Source organism: Mustelus asterias, chromosome 12, assembly GCF_964213995.1.
Source record: "Mustelus asterias chromosome 12, sMusAst1.hap1.1, whole genome shotgun sequence".
Classification (NCBI taxonomy): Eukaryota; Metazoa; Chordata; class Chondrichthyes; order Carcharhiniformes; family Triakidae; genus Mustelus; species Mustelus asterias.
Genome location: NC_135812.1, coordinates 104,282,528 through 104,297,702, shown reverse-complemented (window position 1 = coordinate 104,297,702; position 15,175 = coordinate 104,282,528). Strand labels below are relative to the sequence as shown.

At 46.9% G+C, this 15,175-nt stretch overlaps 1 protein-coding gene across 1 annotated transcript in view; it reads left to right on the top strand.

Moving 5' to 3' along the window:
- The first annotated feature begins 1,862 nt into the window (after positions 1-1,862).
- LOC144501782 (voltage-dependent calcium channel gamma-1 subunit-like) overlaps positions 1,863-15,175 on the top strand; it is a 37,108-nt gene continuing 23,795 nt past the window's right edge. The window contains exon 1 of the mRNA XM_078225791.1: positions 1,863-2,335. Within this exon, the coding sequence (XP_078081917.1) occupies positions 2,095-2,335 (241 nt within the window). The 5' untranslated portion in view covers positions 1,863-2,094. The remainder of the gene's footprint in view (positions 2,336-15,175) is intronic.

Below are 15,175 nucleotides of genomic sequence, written 5' to 3'. Positions count from 1 at the left end.
CAGAGGGTGGTGAGTGTCTGGAACGAGCTGCCAGAGGTAGAAGTAGAGGTGGGTACAATTCTGTCTTTTAAAAAGTGTTTAGACAGTTAGATGGGTAAGATGGGTATAGAGGGTTATGGGCCAAACATGGGCAATTGGGACTAGCTTGGGGGTTAAAAAAAGGGGCGGCATGGACAAGTTGGGCCAAAGGGCCTGTTTCCATGCTGTAAACCTCTATGGCTCTATCTGTTGGACAAGATCACTCCCTGACAAAGCCATGCTGACTAACCTTGATTCATTTTTGCATCTCCGAGTGGAGACTAATTCTGTCTCTCAGAATTTTTTCCAATAAATTCCCTACCACTGATGTTAGACTCACTGGCCTGTAGTTACCTGTTTTCTTTCCTGACTTCCCTTCTTGAATAATGGTAGCCCATTAGCTGTCCTCCAGTCCTCTGGCACCTCTCCCATGGCCAGAGAGGATTTGAAAATGTGCCTGAATGTAATTCAGTCCTTGTACAATTTCATCCGAGACTTGTGTAATCACACAGGACAATTTCCTGCCAGGGATTTTCCAATTCGGGCCTCAGGTAGAAAGTGGCCAGAAACTCGTTACCCCTGGAGACAGGAATGAACTCTGACCTGGCTTGACTCCCTCCAGAAACTGTCCACATCATTAGGGTGGCACAGTGGTTGGCACTGCTGCTTCACAGCGCCAGGAACCTGGGTTCAATGGCCTCGGGTCACTGTCTGTGTGGAGTCTGCATGTTCTCTCCGTGTCTGCCTGGGCTTCCTCCCACACTCCAAAGATGTGTGGGTTAATTTGATTGGCCATGCTAAATTGCCCCTTAGTTTCAGGGGGACTCGCAGGGTAAATATGTGGGGTTATGGGGATAGGCGTTTGTGCAGGCTCGATGGGCTGAATGGCCTCTTTCTGCACTATGAGGATTCTATGCTTTATTTAAAACAAAATACTGCAGATGCTGGAAATCAGAAATAAGAACAGATATTGCTGGAAAAGCTCAGCTGGTCAGGCAGTGTCTGTGGAGAGAACAAAGAACAAAGAACAGTACAGCACAGGAAACAGGCCCTTCGGCCCTCCAAGCCTGTGCCGCTCATTGGTCCAACTAGACCATTCTAGTTAGAGAGAGAAACAGAGTTTCTATAGAAAGGTCACTTAGATCCGAAATGTTATCTGTGTTTCCCTCTCGACAGATACTGCCAGGCCTGCTGAGTTTTTCCAGCATTTTCTGTTTTTATTCCAAATTCTTTACTGTTCCATCTGGAAACAAGATCATAATCTCTCATCTTTCTCACACACTCTCAGACCCTCTCACACACAATCTCTCTTACACACACTCTCTCTCACACACACTCAGACACACACTCTCAGACCCTCTCACACACAATCTCTCTTACACACACTCTCTCTCTCTCACACACACACACACTCTCAAACCCTCTCTCACACACACTCAGACACACAATCACTCAGACCTTCTCTTTCACACACACACTCTCTCTCAGACCGCCCCCCCCCCCCCCACCCCACCCCACCCCCCCTTGTCCTGGTCTATCCCGATCCTGGCCTGGGCAGCAGCTCTGTGTTGTTAGGAGGGATTTCCCCTCATACTGAGTCAGTCACTCCTGAAACACCCCCCCCCCCCCCCCCCGCCCCCCGCCACCCCGCCAATGCAGCTGGAATAGGGGTTTTTCTACCTTTGAATCCTGGGAGAACTCTACTATCTGGCTGCTTACTATCAGGGGTATTTTTTAAACAGTTGTAGAGTTTCGGCATCAGTAAAGTTAGTTCCCATCAAGAACAGCTGTCAATGGAAAGGAATCCATTCTGCAGCCTCCAATTGTAACAGGAGCTGCCAACTGACTGACTCCCAAGCGTGGACTCTCACTGGAGTAATAATGTGAAGAGGCTGAGAGGGATTGAATTCAGGAACTGTGACATGTGGAGGTCACACAGCAGCAAGGAGGGTCCAATATAGACAGAGAGAGAGAGAGAGTGGAGAGAGCAGCAACTGAGTCAGTGCTGACCTCCAGTAGGAGCAGAGGGTGGGAGAGACACCAGGGACAAAGTGTTCAGGGGCATCTAGCAGCAGAATGGACGAGGGGAAAAGCGGGAAGATTAAATTCACCTTCTGCATCGTGACGGTGGGTATTATACTGGCGGTTGTGGCTGTCAGCACCGATTACTGGGCAGTTCTCAGCCCCCGCTTGGAGAGCAGGAACAGTACCTGCGAGGAAGCTCATTTTGGACTGTGGAGATTGTGTACCAGAAGCAGCTTTGTGTTCACCGTGGACCCGGGCAGCCAGGGCTGTGGGACCACAGACTTTCCCGAAGGTAAGAGGCAGCTGGATTGTACTGTCCTCAACCCCATCCAACAGGGCAGGAGCTGGAGAGGGAATGGAACAAGCCGACTCTGGTTTGTCCACTTGTTGCAGTGTTAACTTTAAAAACAATCTCAGCTCCATAACTGAGCTCCGTTTAAAAACAATCCAATTTCACTCCCAATAATTGAGCTTCATTTTAGCAAAAATGACCAGAGATGTCACTGTCCCTCACCCGCTCAGTTTACTACTGACAGGGGTGAGTGGACCAGTAAGTCACATTGTCAATGTATCTGCTAACTACACCCAGATATTGCAATGGACACACTCATAAAATCCCTACAGTGCAGAAGGAGGCCATTCGGCCCATCGAGTCTGCACCGACCACAATCCCACCCAGGCCCCATCCCCATAACCCCATGCGCTCACCCCAGCTAGTCCCTCTGACACTAAGAAGCAATTTAGCATGGCCAATCCACCTAACCCACACTTCTCTCTGAAGATGGGCAGAGAGGAAGTTTCTCTGTTAATCTCCCACCCAAAAGAACACAATTTATCCTTTATGATAATAAATGTGTGATGTTTCAGAATATCCCACCCCAAATCTCTCTCTCTCCAGAAAGCTGCTGGTTAATTGATACAATTGGATGGGGGTTGGGTGCGTTGGGAGATGGGAATAGGGTGCCTACTGGGGGCATTGGGAGATGGGGATAGGGTGCCTACTGGGGGCATTGGGAGATGGGGATAGGGTGCCTACTGGGGGCATTGGGAGATGGGGATAGGGTGCCTACTGGGGGCATTGGGAGATGGGGATAGGGTGTCTACTGGGGACATTGGGAGATGAGGATAGGGTGCCTACTGGGGGCATTGGGAGATGAGGATAGGGTGCCTACTGGGGGCATTGGGAGATGAGGATAGGGTGCCTACTGGGGGCATTGTGAGATGGGGATAGGGCAGTGGTTCCCAAACTTTTTTCACTGGGCCGTACTTTCGGAATAAAAATTTGCTCGTGCCACACCGAATTTTTTATTGATAAGAAATACATTCAAAAACAAAAAAAAACAACTCCTAGCAGTGCTTGATTCATAACATAGAACACAACTACTTTATAATATGATCATGGGACATCCAGAAAGTACAAAACAATCACTTTGGAAAAATATCTAATCCATGTTTAAATGTTTCTTTGATTGTCCTTGAATCTTCCCGCCACACTTGCCATCCTCTCTTGCTGCGCGAGTGTGGCGCGCCATACCCTTTGGGAACCACTGGGATACGGTGTCTACTGGGTGCATTGGGAGATGGGGATAGGGTGCCTACTGGGGGCTATCACTCGAACCCCCCCCCAATCTTCAGTGACTATCTTCCCCATGCTCTTTAGAAAGAGAAATTCTTGGGAAGGAATATCTGAAACTTTTCAGAGGCTGTAAAGGAGCTGGATTATATTTAATATGCAGTTAACTTCAGCAAGCAATCATTCCTGCTGGAGTGACTGATTTATATATATGTGGGGCAGGAGGGAGTTTTAGCTGAAGGCGTGTCCTGCTGCTTGTTGAACAGGTGGTGGTGTTCGATTACACACTTTTACAGGAGTTAAATATATCAGCTAAAGAACGCCACTCTTTCCCTTCACGTTAAGACATGACTTGTGTTTGGATTTCTCAGCTATGATTACAGCAAGCTGTATCCCCCTTGTTTCATCTCTCCCAGTGTCTAAACATGAGGAAATTTACAATCACCTGATACTTACCAACAAAAAGACCATTCAACCCATCGGGAAAGTTCTATCGTTCCCTCCAGGCTAGCATTTAAAGTTCATTTATTAGTGTCACAAGTAGGCTTACATTAACACTGCAATGAAGTTACTGTGAAAATCCTCTAGTCGCCACACTCCGGCGCCTGTTCGGGTACACTGAGGGAGAATTTAGCCAATGCACCTAACCAGCACGTCTTTCAGACTGTGGGAGGAAACCGGAGCACCCGGAGGAAACCCACGCAGACACGGGGAGAACGTGCAAACTCCACACAGACAGTGACCCAAGCCAGGAATTGAACCCATGTCCCTGGCGCTGTGAGGCAGCAGTGCTAACCACTGTGCCACCGTGCTTAATGTTTCTCTGACATTATTTCAAAGTTTTGGTCTCCACAATTTTATTTGAAAATCAATCCAAATGTTGGTTACTCTTGTGATGAAGAGCTCCCTGAAACGAGTCACCTTGCACGGGTTGAATACATTGTTGACTGTTGATTGAGTGTTTTAAACCCAGAAGCTCAGACCCACAGTTCCCATTCAATATTATCTCTGGAGTAAAGGTGCTTACTGGCTGTTACACTCTGTAACCCGGGGCTATTCTTCCTTTCACTCCATCGCACCCTCTAGTTTAGCAGCTGTAGACTGAACTGATTAATATTGAGCATCTGAACACAAGTACTCCCCTCTTCACTGGAACTTGTCATGTGTCAACTGACACTCAGAGGTATGTACATTTCACTCGGAGTCTGGAGATTTTGTGTTCAAGTTCTACAGAAGAGCTGATGGTTTTGTCACTGGGTTAGTAATCCAGAGACTCATGGTAATGCTCCGTGGACCCTGGTTCGAATCCCGCCACGGCAGCTGGTGGGATTTGAATTCAATAAAAATCTGGATTTAAAGTCTAATGATGACCATGAAACCATTTGTCGAATGCCCTTTAGGGAAGGAAATCTGTCTCTTAAATACCCTCTGAAATGGCCGAGCAAACCATTCAATTGTTTTCATCACTACAAATGGAAAAGAGAAAGGAATGAACCTGGACTGACCACCCGGCATCGAACAGGGCACCAGAAACAACAATGGCAAACCCAGCCCTGCCGACCCTGCAAAATCCTCCTTATTAACGTCTGGGGGCTTGTGCCAAAATTGGGAGAGCTGTCCCAAAAACTAGTCAAGCAACAGCCTGATGTAGTCATACTCATGGAATCATACCTTACAGATACCACCATCACCAACCCTGGATATGTTCTGTCCCACTGTGTTTACACTCCAAAGTACTTCAATAATTGTAAAGTTCTTTGGACATCCTGAGGTTGGGAATAACAGTGTATAACATCATAAGGTATTAGAAAAAGGAGCTGGAGTAGAAGGAGCAGGAGTAAGCCATTTGACCCATTGAGCTGTTCCATCATTCAATAAGACCATGGCTCGTCAGACTGTGCCCTTCACTCCACTTTTCAACCTGTCTCCCATAACCCTCGAACCCCTGTAGATCAAAAATCTGTCTCACTCAACCTTGAATATATTCAGTGACCAATGCCTCCACTGCTCTCTGTGGAAGAGAATTCCAAAGACTAACGACCCACTGAAAGAAGAAATTCCTCCTCGTCTCCATCCTAAATGGGCGACTCCTCAATTTTAAACTGTGCACCTCGTTCGAGATTTTCCCACGGGGAGAATCAGTGGGCCCTATTTTACCATTCTGATTCTAAGTGCTGGGCAGACTTGAAACTGGGAGTGTTTCAGATCCGACTTTTAGACCCGTTTTCAGGTGCCCCCATAAGCACTCTGCCTGAAAAAATATTAGCGATTCCGAATCGCACTGCGAAAGACTGTGGGCGGGGCTTAACGTGCCCAAAATCCTGCAGCTCCGATCAGTGCCTCCAACTGCACATGCGCAGGGAAGGAAATGATAGAATGCTGCTCCCCTGCCACATCCCTCCCAGCCGGATAATGTCTCCCTCTGGCCCCCACAGACATTTCCCCAACCCCCCCACAACATTACTGACCCCCTTATCACCCCATCCACCCGCCACCCAGACCAATCGCAGGCACCTCCTCCTCTCCCCCCCACCAATCTCAGGCAGAGTGGCAGCAGACCCCCCTTTCACCCCCACTGATCACAGGCAGAGTGGCAGCGGACCCCCCTTCCCCCCGCCCCCCGCCGATCTCAAGCAGAGAGCCGTCAGACGCTCAGCACTTACCTCCTCGCTAACTGGAGCGCCCAAATCGGACTTTTATGGAGCATGTCTGTTTTGCGCCGATTCTGGATGGGCGAACATGGTGGTAAAGGGGGAAGTGCCGGTAAAGTTGGATGTGCAGCCCATTAAGTCAATTTAAATGCATGCAAATGTTTCGGGCACGATCCTGATCGTGGCCATTTTTGGGCCTTGGTAAAGGAGGGACCAGGGCGGAGGCGGGTGCGGATTGCGTGACTCGCCGCACACCTGACTTTACCAATTTTTCACGCCCAAAAACAGCGACAACTTGATGGTAAAATCGGGCCTATTGTCTCGCATCTACCCTGTCAACCCCCTCAGAAATTTACGTTTCAATAAGATCAGCTGACATTGTTGTAAGTTCCAATGAGTACAGGGTTAACCTTTCCTCATCAGACATGCCCTCCACCCCAGGAATCAGCCTGGTGAACTTTCTCTGGACTGCCTCCAATATAAGCATAAGGAAACCAAACTGACACAGGACCCTAGGTGCAGAGTCACCAATGCCCTTGTTAGGGACCAGATCAGAAACTCCAAGATGTATTATGACATTAGCCTAGACCCCAACTTATTTTGATTTAGGCGTTAGTGTGAGCATAAGGTGCTCTGCTCCAGGTGTGATTCTACTGACCCACTAGGAAGCTTTTATTAAAACAAACTTTATTTAACACAGTTAAAATATAACAAAAAATGAGCACAACTTATACCAAGTGAAATACTTAAACATGACAAGGTATAATTCTTAACTGTTAGCCATTTCCATTCATTCCAATTTAAGCAATATCCCCCATAGACGCAAATTTTATTCAGAATCAGTTCGCAAGACACACAGGCTTACGAGAATTCCCAGTCCTCCCACCTTTTAACCCCTCTGGACATGGATATAGAGGGTCTCCAAAGGAAAACCTGTCTTCACACAGCAGAACTCCAGTGAGGGAGAGAGGGAGAAAACACTTCTTGCCTTTTGCAGGCCTCTCGAGAGAGACAAAACCTATTTTCTGGCAGGTCCCCAGAGTTCAATTACCAGAAAGAGAGAGAGAGTAAAAGAGCTACTGCTCTTTTCAAATTCCAACTGCAATTGCCTGTGTTTTTTCTCTCTATTTGCAAGCCTCGCTCCACCAACTCATGATTTTCTTCTTGCCAATCAGACCCTACTCTGAAAACCCCAGGGGACAGCCCTAACATAACATCAATACATTAGCCCAGAATAAAACAAACACTCCAATAATTAGGAGCAATTAACCTTCTGCAGCAGCAGCAGCAGGTAGACTGCCGGTTGGAGACAATTTGGCATCTTAATCAGAGTTGAAATATAAAACAGCCCCTTCAGAAGAAATAAGACACAAAATATATTTCTTCAAGGCACAGTTTCGTCACACTCTAATCAGCTGTAGCAAGACTTTGCTACTTTTATACTCTATCCCCATAACAATAAAGGTCAACATGCCTAATTACTTGTTGTACTTGTTCCTGTAAGCTAATTTTTATTAACATTTACAAGAATAACCGGATCTCTCTGTGCCACTGCATCCTGCAATCTCTCTCCATTTAAATAATACTCTGCATTTCTATTCTCCCTACCAAAATGGAAAACCTCACATTTCCCCACTTTCTACTGCATCTGCCAACTTTTTGTCTGTTCACTTAACCTATCACTATCCTTTTGCAGACTTTTTGTATCCTCCTCACAGCTTACTTTCCTATCTATCGTTGCATCTGGCTGCAACACTGTCAGTTCCTTTATATAAAGTGGCACGGTGGCACAGTGGTTAGCACTGCTGCCTCACAGCGCCAGGGACCCAGGTTCAGTACCAGCCTCGGGTGGAGTTTGCATGTTCTCCCCGTGTCTGCATGGGTTTCCTCCGGGTGTGCTCTGGTTTCCTCCCACACTACAGAAATGTGCAGGTTAGGTTGATCAGCCATGCTAATTGACCCTAGTGTCGGGGGATTAGCAGGGTAAATGTGTGGGGTTACGTGAATAGGGCCTGGGTGGGATTGTGGTCAGTACAGACTCGATGGGCTGAATGGCCTCCTTCTGTACAGTAGGGCTTCTATGATAAATGCAAGTTTTTTCTTTCATTTAATATCCTCGGCGATGACAAAGTTAAACTGTCCCTCCTTGTTCTCCACAACCATCAGCATCCTGACAGTTCATCACAGAATTTGTCTGACTTGCTGGGACTACACGTGCCTGGTTCAATTTTTATATATCCTGTCAGAGACAGAAAATAACCTGCAATAACTTGTCTTCTCCTCCATCTCTACCTCTTCTCCAGCTCTCTTAGCCTCTCTTCTAACTCTGAATTATCAGGTTGCTAATCTAGCATCCAGTACCGGATGTACAAAAATTTGTCCCAATTGAATATTGGGAAGGCGGAAGCCATTTTGAACACCGTCACAAACTCTGTTCCCTAGCCACTGATTCCATCCTCTCCCTAGCAACTGTGTGAATCTGAATCTACTGGATGTGCTATCTACAAGATGCACTGCAGCAATTCACCAAAAGATCCTTAGGCAGCACCTTCCAAACCCACGACCACTTCCATCTAGACGGACAAGGGCAGCAGGTACATGGGAACATCACTACCTGTAAGTTCCCCTCCAAGCCACTCACCATCCTGACTTGGAAATATATCGCTGTTCCTTCGCAGTCTCTGCGTCAAAATCCTGGAATTTCCTCCCTAATGGCATTGTGGGTCAACCCACAGCACGAAGACTGCAGCCATTCAAGAAGGCAGCTCACCACCACCTTCTCAAGGGGCAACTAGGGATGGGCAATAAATGCTGGCCAGCCAGCGACGCCCATGTCCCACGAATGAATAAAAAAAATCAGATTGCTCACAACATTGGTGCCATATTTAATCCCAAGATCAGCTTCTGAGTACATGTCCAAACCATCATGAAGACTGTCTGTCTCTACCTCCATAACATTGCTTGGTTCCACCCTTGTCTTCGCTTATCTGCTTTGGAAACTCTCATTCATGCCTAGATTTGATTATTCTAATGCACTCCTGCATTTCCACCCCCTGTGTGTGCCAACTGATGACAGAGCCCATTCACCCATCACCCCCTGTGCTTGTGAACCTACACTGGCTCCCAGTTAACATGGAATGATTTTAAAAAATTATTTCACAGGATGTGGGTGTTGCTGGCTAGGCCAACATTTATTGCCCATTCCTAATTGCCCTTAGGAAAGTCTTGGTGAGCCGCTTCTAGAACCGCTGCTATTCATGTGATGTAGGTACATCCACAGTGCTGTTAGGAAGGGAGTTCTAGGATTGTGAAGGAACGGCGATATATTTCCAAGTCAGGATGGTGTGTAGCTTAGAGAGGAACTTCCAGATGGTGGTGTTCCCATGTATCTGCTGCTCTTGTTCTTCTCAATGGTGGAGGTAACAGGTTTGGAAGATGCTGTTGAAGAAGCCTTGGTGAGTTCCTGCAGTGCATCCTGTAGATGGTACACATGGCTGCCACTGTACGTCAGTGGTGGAGGGAGTGAATGTTTCTGAAAGGGGTAGCAATCAAAAGCTGCTCTGCCCTGGATGGTGTCGAGCTTCTTGAGTGTTGTTGAAGCTGCACTCAGGCAAGTGGAGAATATTCCAGCACACTCTGGACTTTTGCTTTGTAGATGGTGGACAGGCTTTGAGGAGTCAGGGAGTGAGTTAATCACTGCAGGATTCCCAGCCTCTGATCTGGGGCACAGAATGATTACAAAAGAAAAGGGAGCCATTCGGCCCATTGGATCCAGGCTGGCTCTCTGGAAGGACACTTGTGAGCTTCACTTCCTCATTCTTCCCCCATGCTCCTGCAGGGGTTTAACCAATTCCCTTTTGTAAAGAATGAATAAATCTTCCACAGTCTCGGACAATGTGGCCTCTCAGACAATGGATTCCACACTCTAATCACATGCTGCATAGAAATGTACATTGCCGTTGGTTCTTTTGTCAATCATCTTAGGTTGGTGCCCTCGAATTTCCAATCCTTGCAATGTGAACGGTTCCTAGCGAACCTATCAAGATCCCTGATGATTTTGAGCACCTCTACCAAATCTCCTCTCAACCTTGTCTTCTTGAATGAGAACCACCCCAGCTTCGCTGATCAAATGATTGACAGATGGTGGAATTTGAATTCAATAAAAAAATTAAAAGTCTAATGATGGCCATGAAATTATTGCCGATTGTCAGAAAAACCCATCTGGTGCACCAATGTCCTTTAGGGAAGGAAATCTGCCATCCTTACCTGGTCTGGCCGACACCTGACTCCAGACACACATGGTTGACTCTTAAATGTCCTATCAAAGCACTCAGTTCAAAGGCAATTAGAGATGGGGAAGAAATGCTGGTCCAGCCAGTGACACCCACATCCCCTGAATGAATAAATCTATGTAACTGAAGCCCCTCATCCCAGGAATCACGCTTGTTAATCTTTTCTGCACCATCTTAAAAACCTTCATATCTTCTTAAAGTGCGCTGCCCAGAATTGGATACAATATTCTATTTGAGGCTAAACCAGTGTTCTATAAAAGAATCAGTTTCTTGCTTTTGTAATCTATATATCTATTTATAAAGCCCAGTATCATGTGTGCACATGTTAACCATTTTCACAAATTGCCTTCAATGATTTTGCCTAAAAGGCCAGTATTGAATCTGTTGTCCGTCCCATATTAGCTCTTTGTATTCACCTCTCTCCCCCATTCTCACTAGAATTGTATCCTTTATATTAACATTCTTCATTCTTCTGCCCCAAATATATCACTTTGCACTTCTCTGCATTAAATTCCATCTGCCACATGTCTGCCCATTCGATCAGCCTGTCTATGTTCTCTGGTGGTCTATCACTTTCCTCCTTGTAGTTCACAATCATTGCAAGTTTTATGTCATTTGCAAACTTTGAAATTGTGCTCTGTACACCCAAATCCAAGTCAATAATAAATATTAAGGAAAGCAGGGTCTGACCCTGGAGAAACGCATTGTATACCAGTCCAAAAAACAACTGTCCACCACAACTCACTGTCTCCTGTCACTTTATAAAGATGTTGCTCCCACCCCTTTTGTTCCATGGGCTTTGCTGCCAAGTCTGTTATGTGGCACTATATCAAATATCTTCTGAAAGTGCATGTACACCGCCTTAACTGCATTCCCCTCATTAACCATCTTCGTAACCTCTTCAAAACTTCAATCAAATTCGCAAAACACAATTTACCTTTTCCAAATTCATCCTAGTTTTCCTCAATTTACCAAGTAAGTGTTAATTTTCACAGAATCCCTACAATGCAGAAGGAGGCCATTCAGCCCATCAAGCCTGCACTGACAACAATTCCACCCAGGCCCTATCCCCGTAACTCCACGTATTTACCCTGCTAGTCCCCCTGACACAAAGGGGCAATTTAGCATAGCCAATCAACCTAACCTAACCCGCACATCTTTGGACTGTGGGAGGAAACCGGAGCACCCGGAGGAAACCCATGCAGACACGGAGAGAACGTGCAAACTCCACACAGACAGTGACCCAAGGCCAGAATTGAATCCGGGTCCCTGGCGCTGTGAGGCAGCAGTGCTAATCACTGTGCCACTGTGACATCCCAAATTATCATTTCTAAAAGCATTCTCACCATTGAGGTTAAACTGACTGACTGTGGTTGCTGTTAGGCAGTGCCGCAATAAGCTTTTTCCCCTTTGTTTTCAAATTATTCCACAGGCTCATCCCTCCCCGTGTTTACAATCTCACCCCCACCTGGAGCACCTCTGAACTTACTGACTGTACTATTGGCTGTGACCCTGTGGTTCCCTGCATTCTGAGCTCTGGAATTCCCTCGCTAAAGCTCTCTTTCCTCTTTCACACACTCCTGAATTCTTAGCACTTTGATCAAGTTTTTTATCTTCTGATCTAATATCTCCTTCCATGGTTCATTGTTATGCTGTTCTGGTACACATCCAGCGGTTTTATTACCTTAAGGGTGATACAAAAATCCAAGTTGTTGTTTCTAATCTATCTGTAATGTTCCAGTATCCATTAATATAATAATACAAAGAGCTAATATGGGACGGATAACAGATTCAATACTGGCCTTTCAGGCTAGTTTAATAAATCAAAACTGTATAAAAACAGCAGCAAGACGCACTTTAGAATTAGGTTATATTTGAAGGTTCTTTTTCTTTCATCCACTTGTGGCAGTCCAGAATCCTCTTGTCTGACAGGCACTATTGAAGTCTTCTGTTTTATAAAAATCCCTAATTACCACAGGAATGAGATCCCAGCTTGCCAAGTGTTTGCACAGTGGATAATTCACAGATCCCCAGCTCCCTCACCTTCTCCCTCAAGAAGTGGCCAGAGTTCATTGTCACCATTGGCACTGGCTCAGTCCCAGAGCTCTGCTCGCTTCAGCTGGTCCACAGCCTCAGCATTCTGGCACGTCTGTCGCAGGGGTTTGCAAAGTGGAGTTGACGAGGTGTTTGTGGGTCTGCTGTTTGTTATTTCAATGCTGTGAAATCATCCAGGTGATGTCCCATTTCCCCTGTAGCCTCAGTATCTCAGCGGAATAGTTCCTCAGCAAAGGTTAGAAGGATTAAAACCACCTCTAACCCCTGGGTGACTACGCTAGTCACCTTCCCTCCAATTACCCCTCGGACCTCTCACAACCCTCCCACCCAACAGCTACCTCCCCCACACCCTGACTCATCCTATCCCCTCCCAACCTCCATTCTACCCGCCTCTGCCACTCTGCACCCCCCCCCCCCCCACCCGACCCATTTACTTAGCCCACTTACCTTTGCCCTGACCTCTCAAAGTAGCTGGAGACTTTGAACTGTCCTGCTATCTGGAGGCTAGTGCAGTAAAAGGGTGAAGTGGCTTCACTGTCCCTGGTGCTGTTCCCCAAGCCTGATGGCCTCTGGAAATTGCTGCACTTTCGTCCCCAGGCCCATGTTGAAAATTCAAGCGGGAAACGTAGAGTTCTGGTCCAAGGAGCAGAACAGCAATCTGACAGTGAGGCCACTCCGCACAGGTTCTGCCTCATTCCCGTCTTTATTACTGTGCTACGTTTTTGAGAATGAATGCACTGATATAGCCTGATACTCCACTATCAGCATTTACCACATATCTGTTTCTTAAAAAATGTTCACCTGAAAGTAAGTATTTCCATAGAATCCCTACAATGCAGAAGGAGGCCATTTGGCCCATCGAGTCTGCACTGACAACAATCCAACCCAAGCTCTACCCCCGTAACCCCACAGATTTGCCCCGCTAATCCCTCTAACCTACACATCCCGGGACAATTTAGCATGACCAATCTACCTAACCTGCACATCTTAGACTGTGGGAGGAAACCGGAGCACCCAGAGGAAACCCACGCAGAGACAGGGAGAATGTGCAAACTCCACACAGACAGTGACGCGAGGCTGGAATTGAACCCGGGTCCCTGGAGCGGTGAGGCAGCAGTGCTAACCACTGTGCCACCGTGATGGACATTTGTGTCTAAGTAATAAACGGAAACAGTGGAGTAAGTCACCACTGTGATGAGGACTTGTAAATACACTGCGTAAAAAAGCAGACTGCATTGGGATACCTTTGTACAATGTTGAATTGATATTTGAAGGGCGGCACGGTGGCACAGTGGTTAGCACTGCTGCCTCACAGCACCAGGGACCCGGGTTCGATTCCCGACTTGGGTCACTGTCTGTGTGGAGTTTGCACGTTCTCTCCGTGTTTGCGTGGGTTTCCTCCGGATGCTCCGGTTTCCTCCCACAGTCTGAAAGATGTGCTGGTTAGGTGCATTGGCCATGCTAAATTCTCCCTCAGTGTACCCAAACTGTGGCGACTGGGGGATTTTCACAGTAGCTTCATTGCAGTGTTAATGTAAGCCTACTCGTGACACTAATAAATAAACTTTAAAAACTTGTACATCTGATGTGCTAAGTGTAATTTTACCATTCGGCCCATTGAATCGACACAGGGTCTCTGTAGAACAATCCCGTCAATCCCATTCCCCAGCCCCGCTCTATCCCCATCGCCCGGCATTTGATTTTCCTCTGGACAAAACCCATCCAATTTCCTTTTGGAAATCACTCGTCACCTTCATTTTCACCAATCACGTCGGCAGTGAGTTCCAGGAATATCGGTTTGCAGAAGTTCAACAAATCTTGTCAACAACACTCTCATCCCAGGGAAAAATAAAACAAATTCTCACTCGGTGCACCAGCACATTCCTTCCTCCATTTTGTCCCAGTTTTATTTAGTTCGATAAAAATACACCTCAAAAGATCCCAGCCAACTGAATGCAATCTGAACTTGTCTGTTGAAGGACAGACAGAAGCACAAAAGGTGAATGGACATCATTAACACTCTGCCTAAAGCACAGAATCCAGTCCGGTACTGACAGAATGCTGCATTGTCTGAGGTGCCGGCTTTCAGGTGAGATGTTAAACCCAAGCCCCCTCAGGTGGGTCCCATCTCCCATCATGGTATCAGGAGAAGGTGTGGAGCCCCCATCCAGCCAGCGCAGTACCCACACCGCATGGACTGCAGCCTTCAAGAAGGCACCACCCCCTTCTCAAGGGGCAATTAGGGATGGACAACAAATGCCGTTCCTAGACAGCTACACCCACGTCCCACAGAAGAATGAAATTTTAAAAAGCTGCACGTATGCATGGCGGCGACCACACAACAATCTGGAAAATGTGTGCAGGCTGTTTACAAGCTGTTCCCTTCAAGACACCGTGGCCGCCATCTTACCGGCGGTTCACGCCACACTCCCACTGTAGCGAAGTCGGAGAATTTGGCAGCCAGCCGAATCTCTGTTCACTGCGGCGGGACGGGAAAATCCCACCAGCGTGAATGTTGGTACGACTCCGGTCCACGTGTTTGTGGCTATACAAAAATGTAA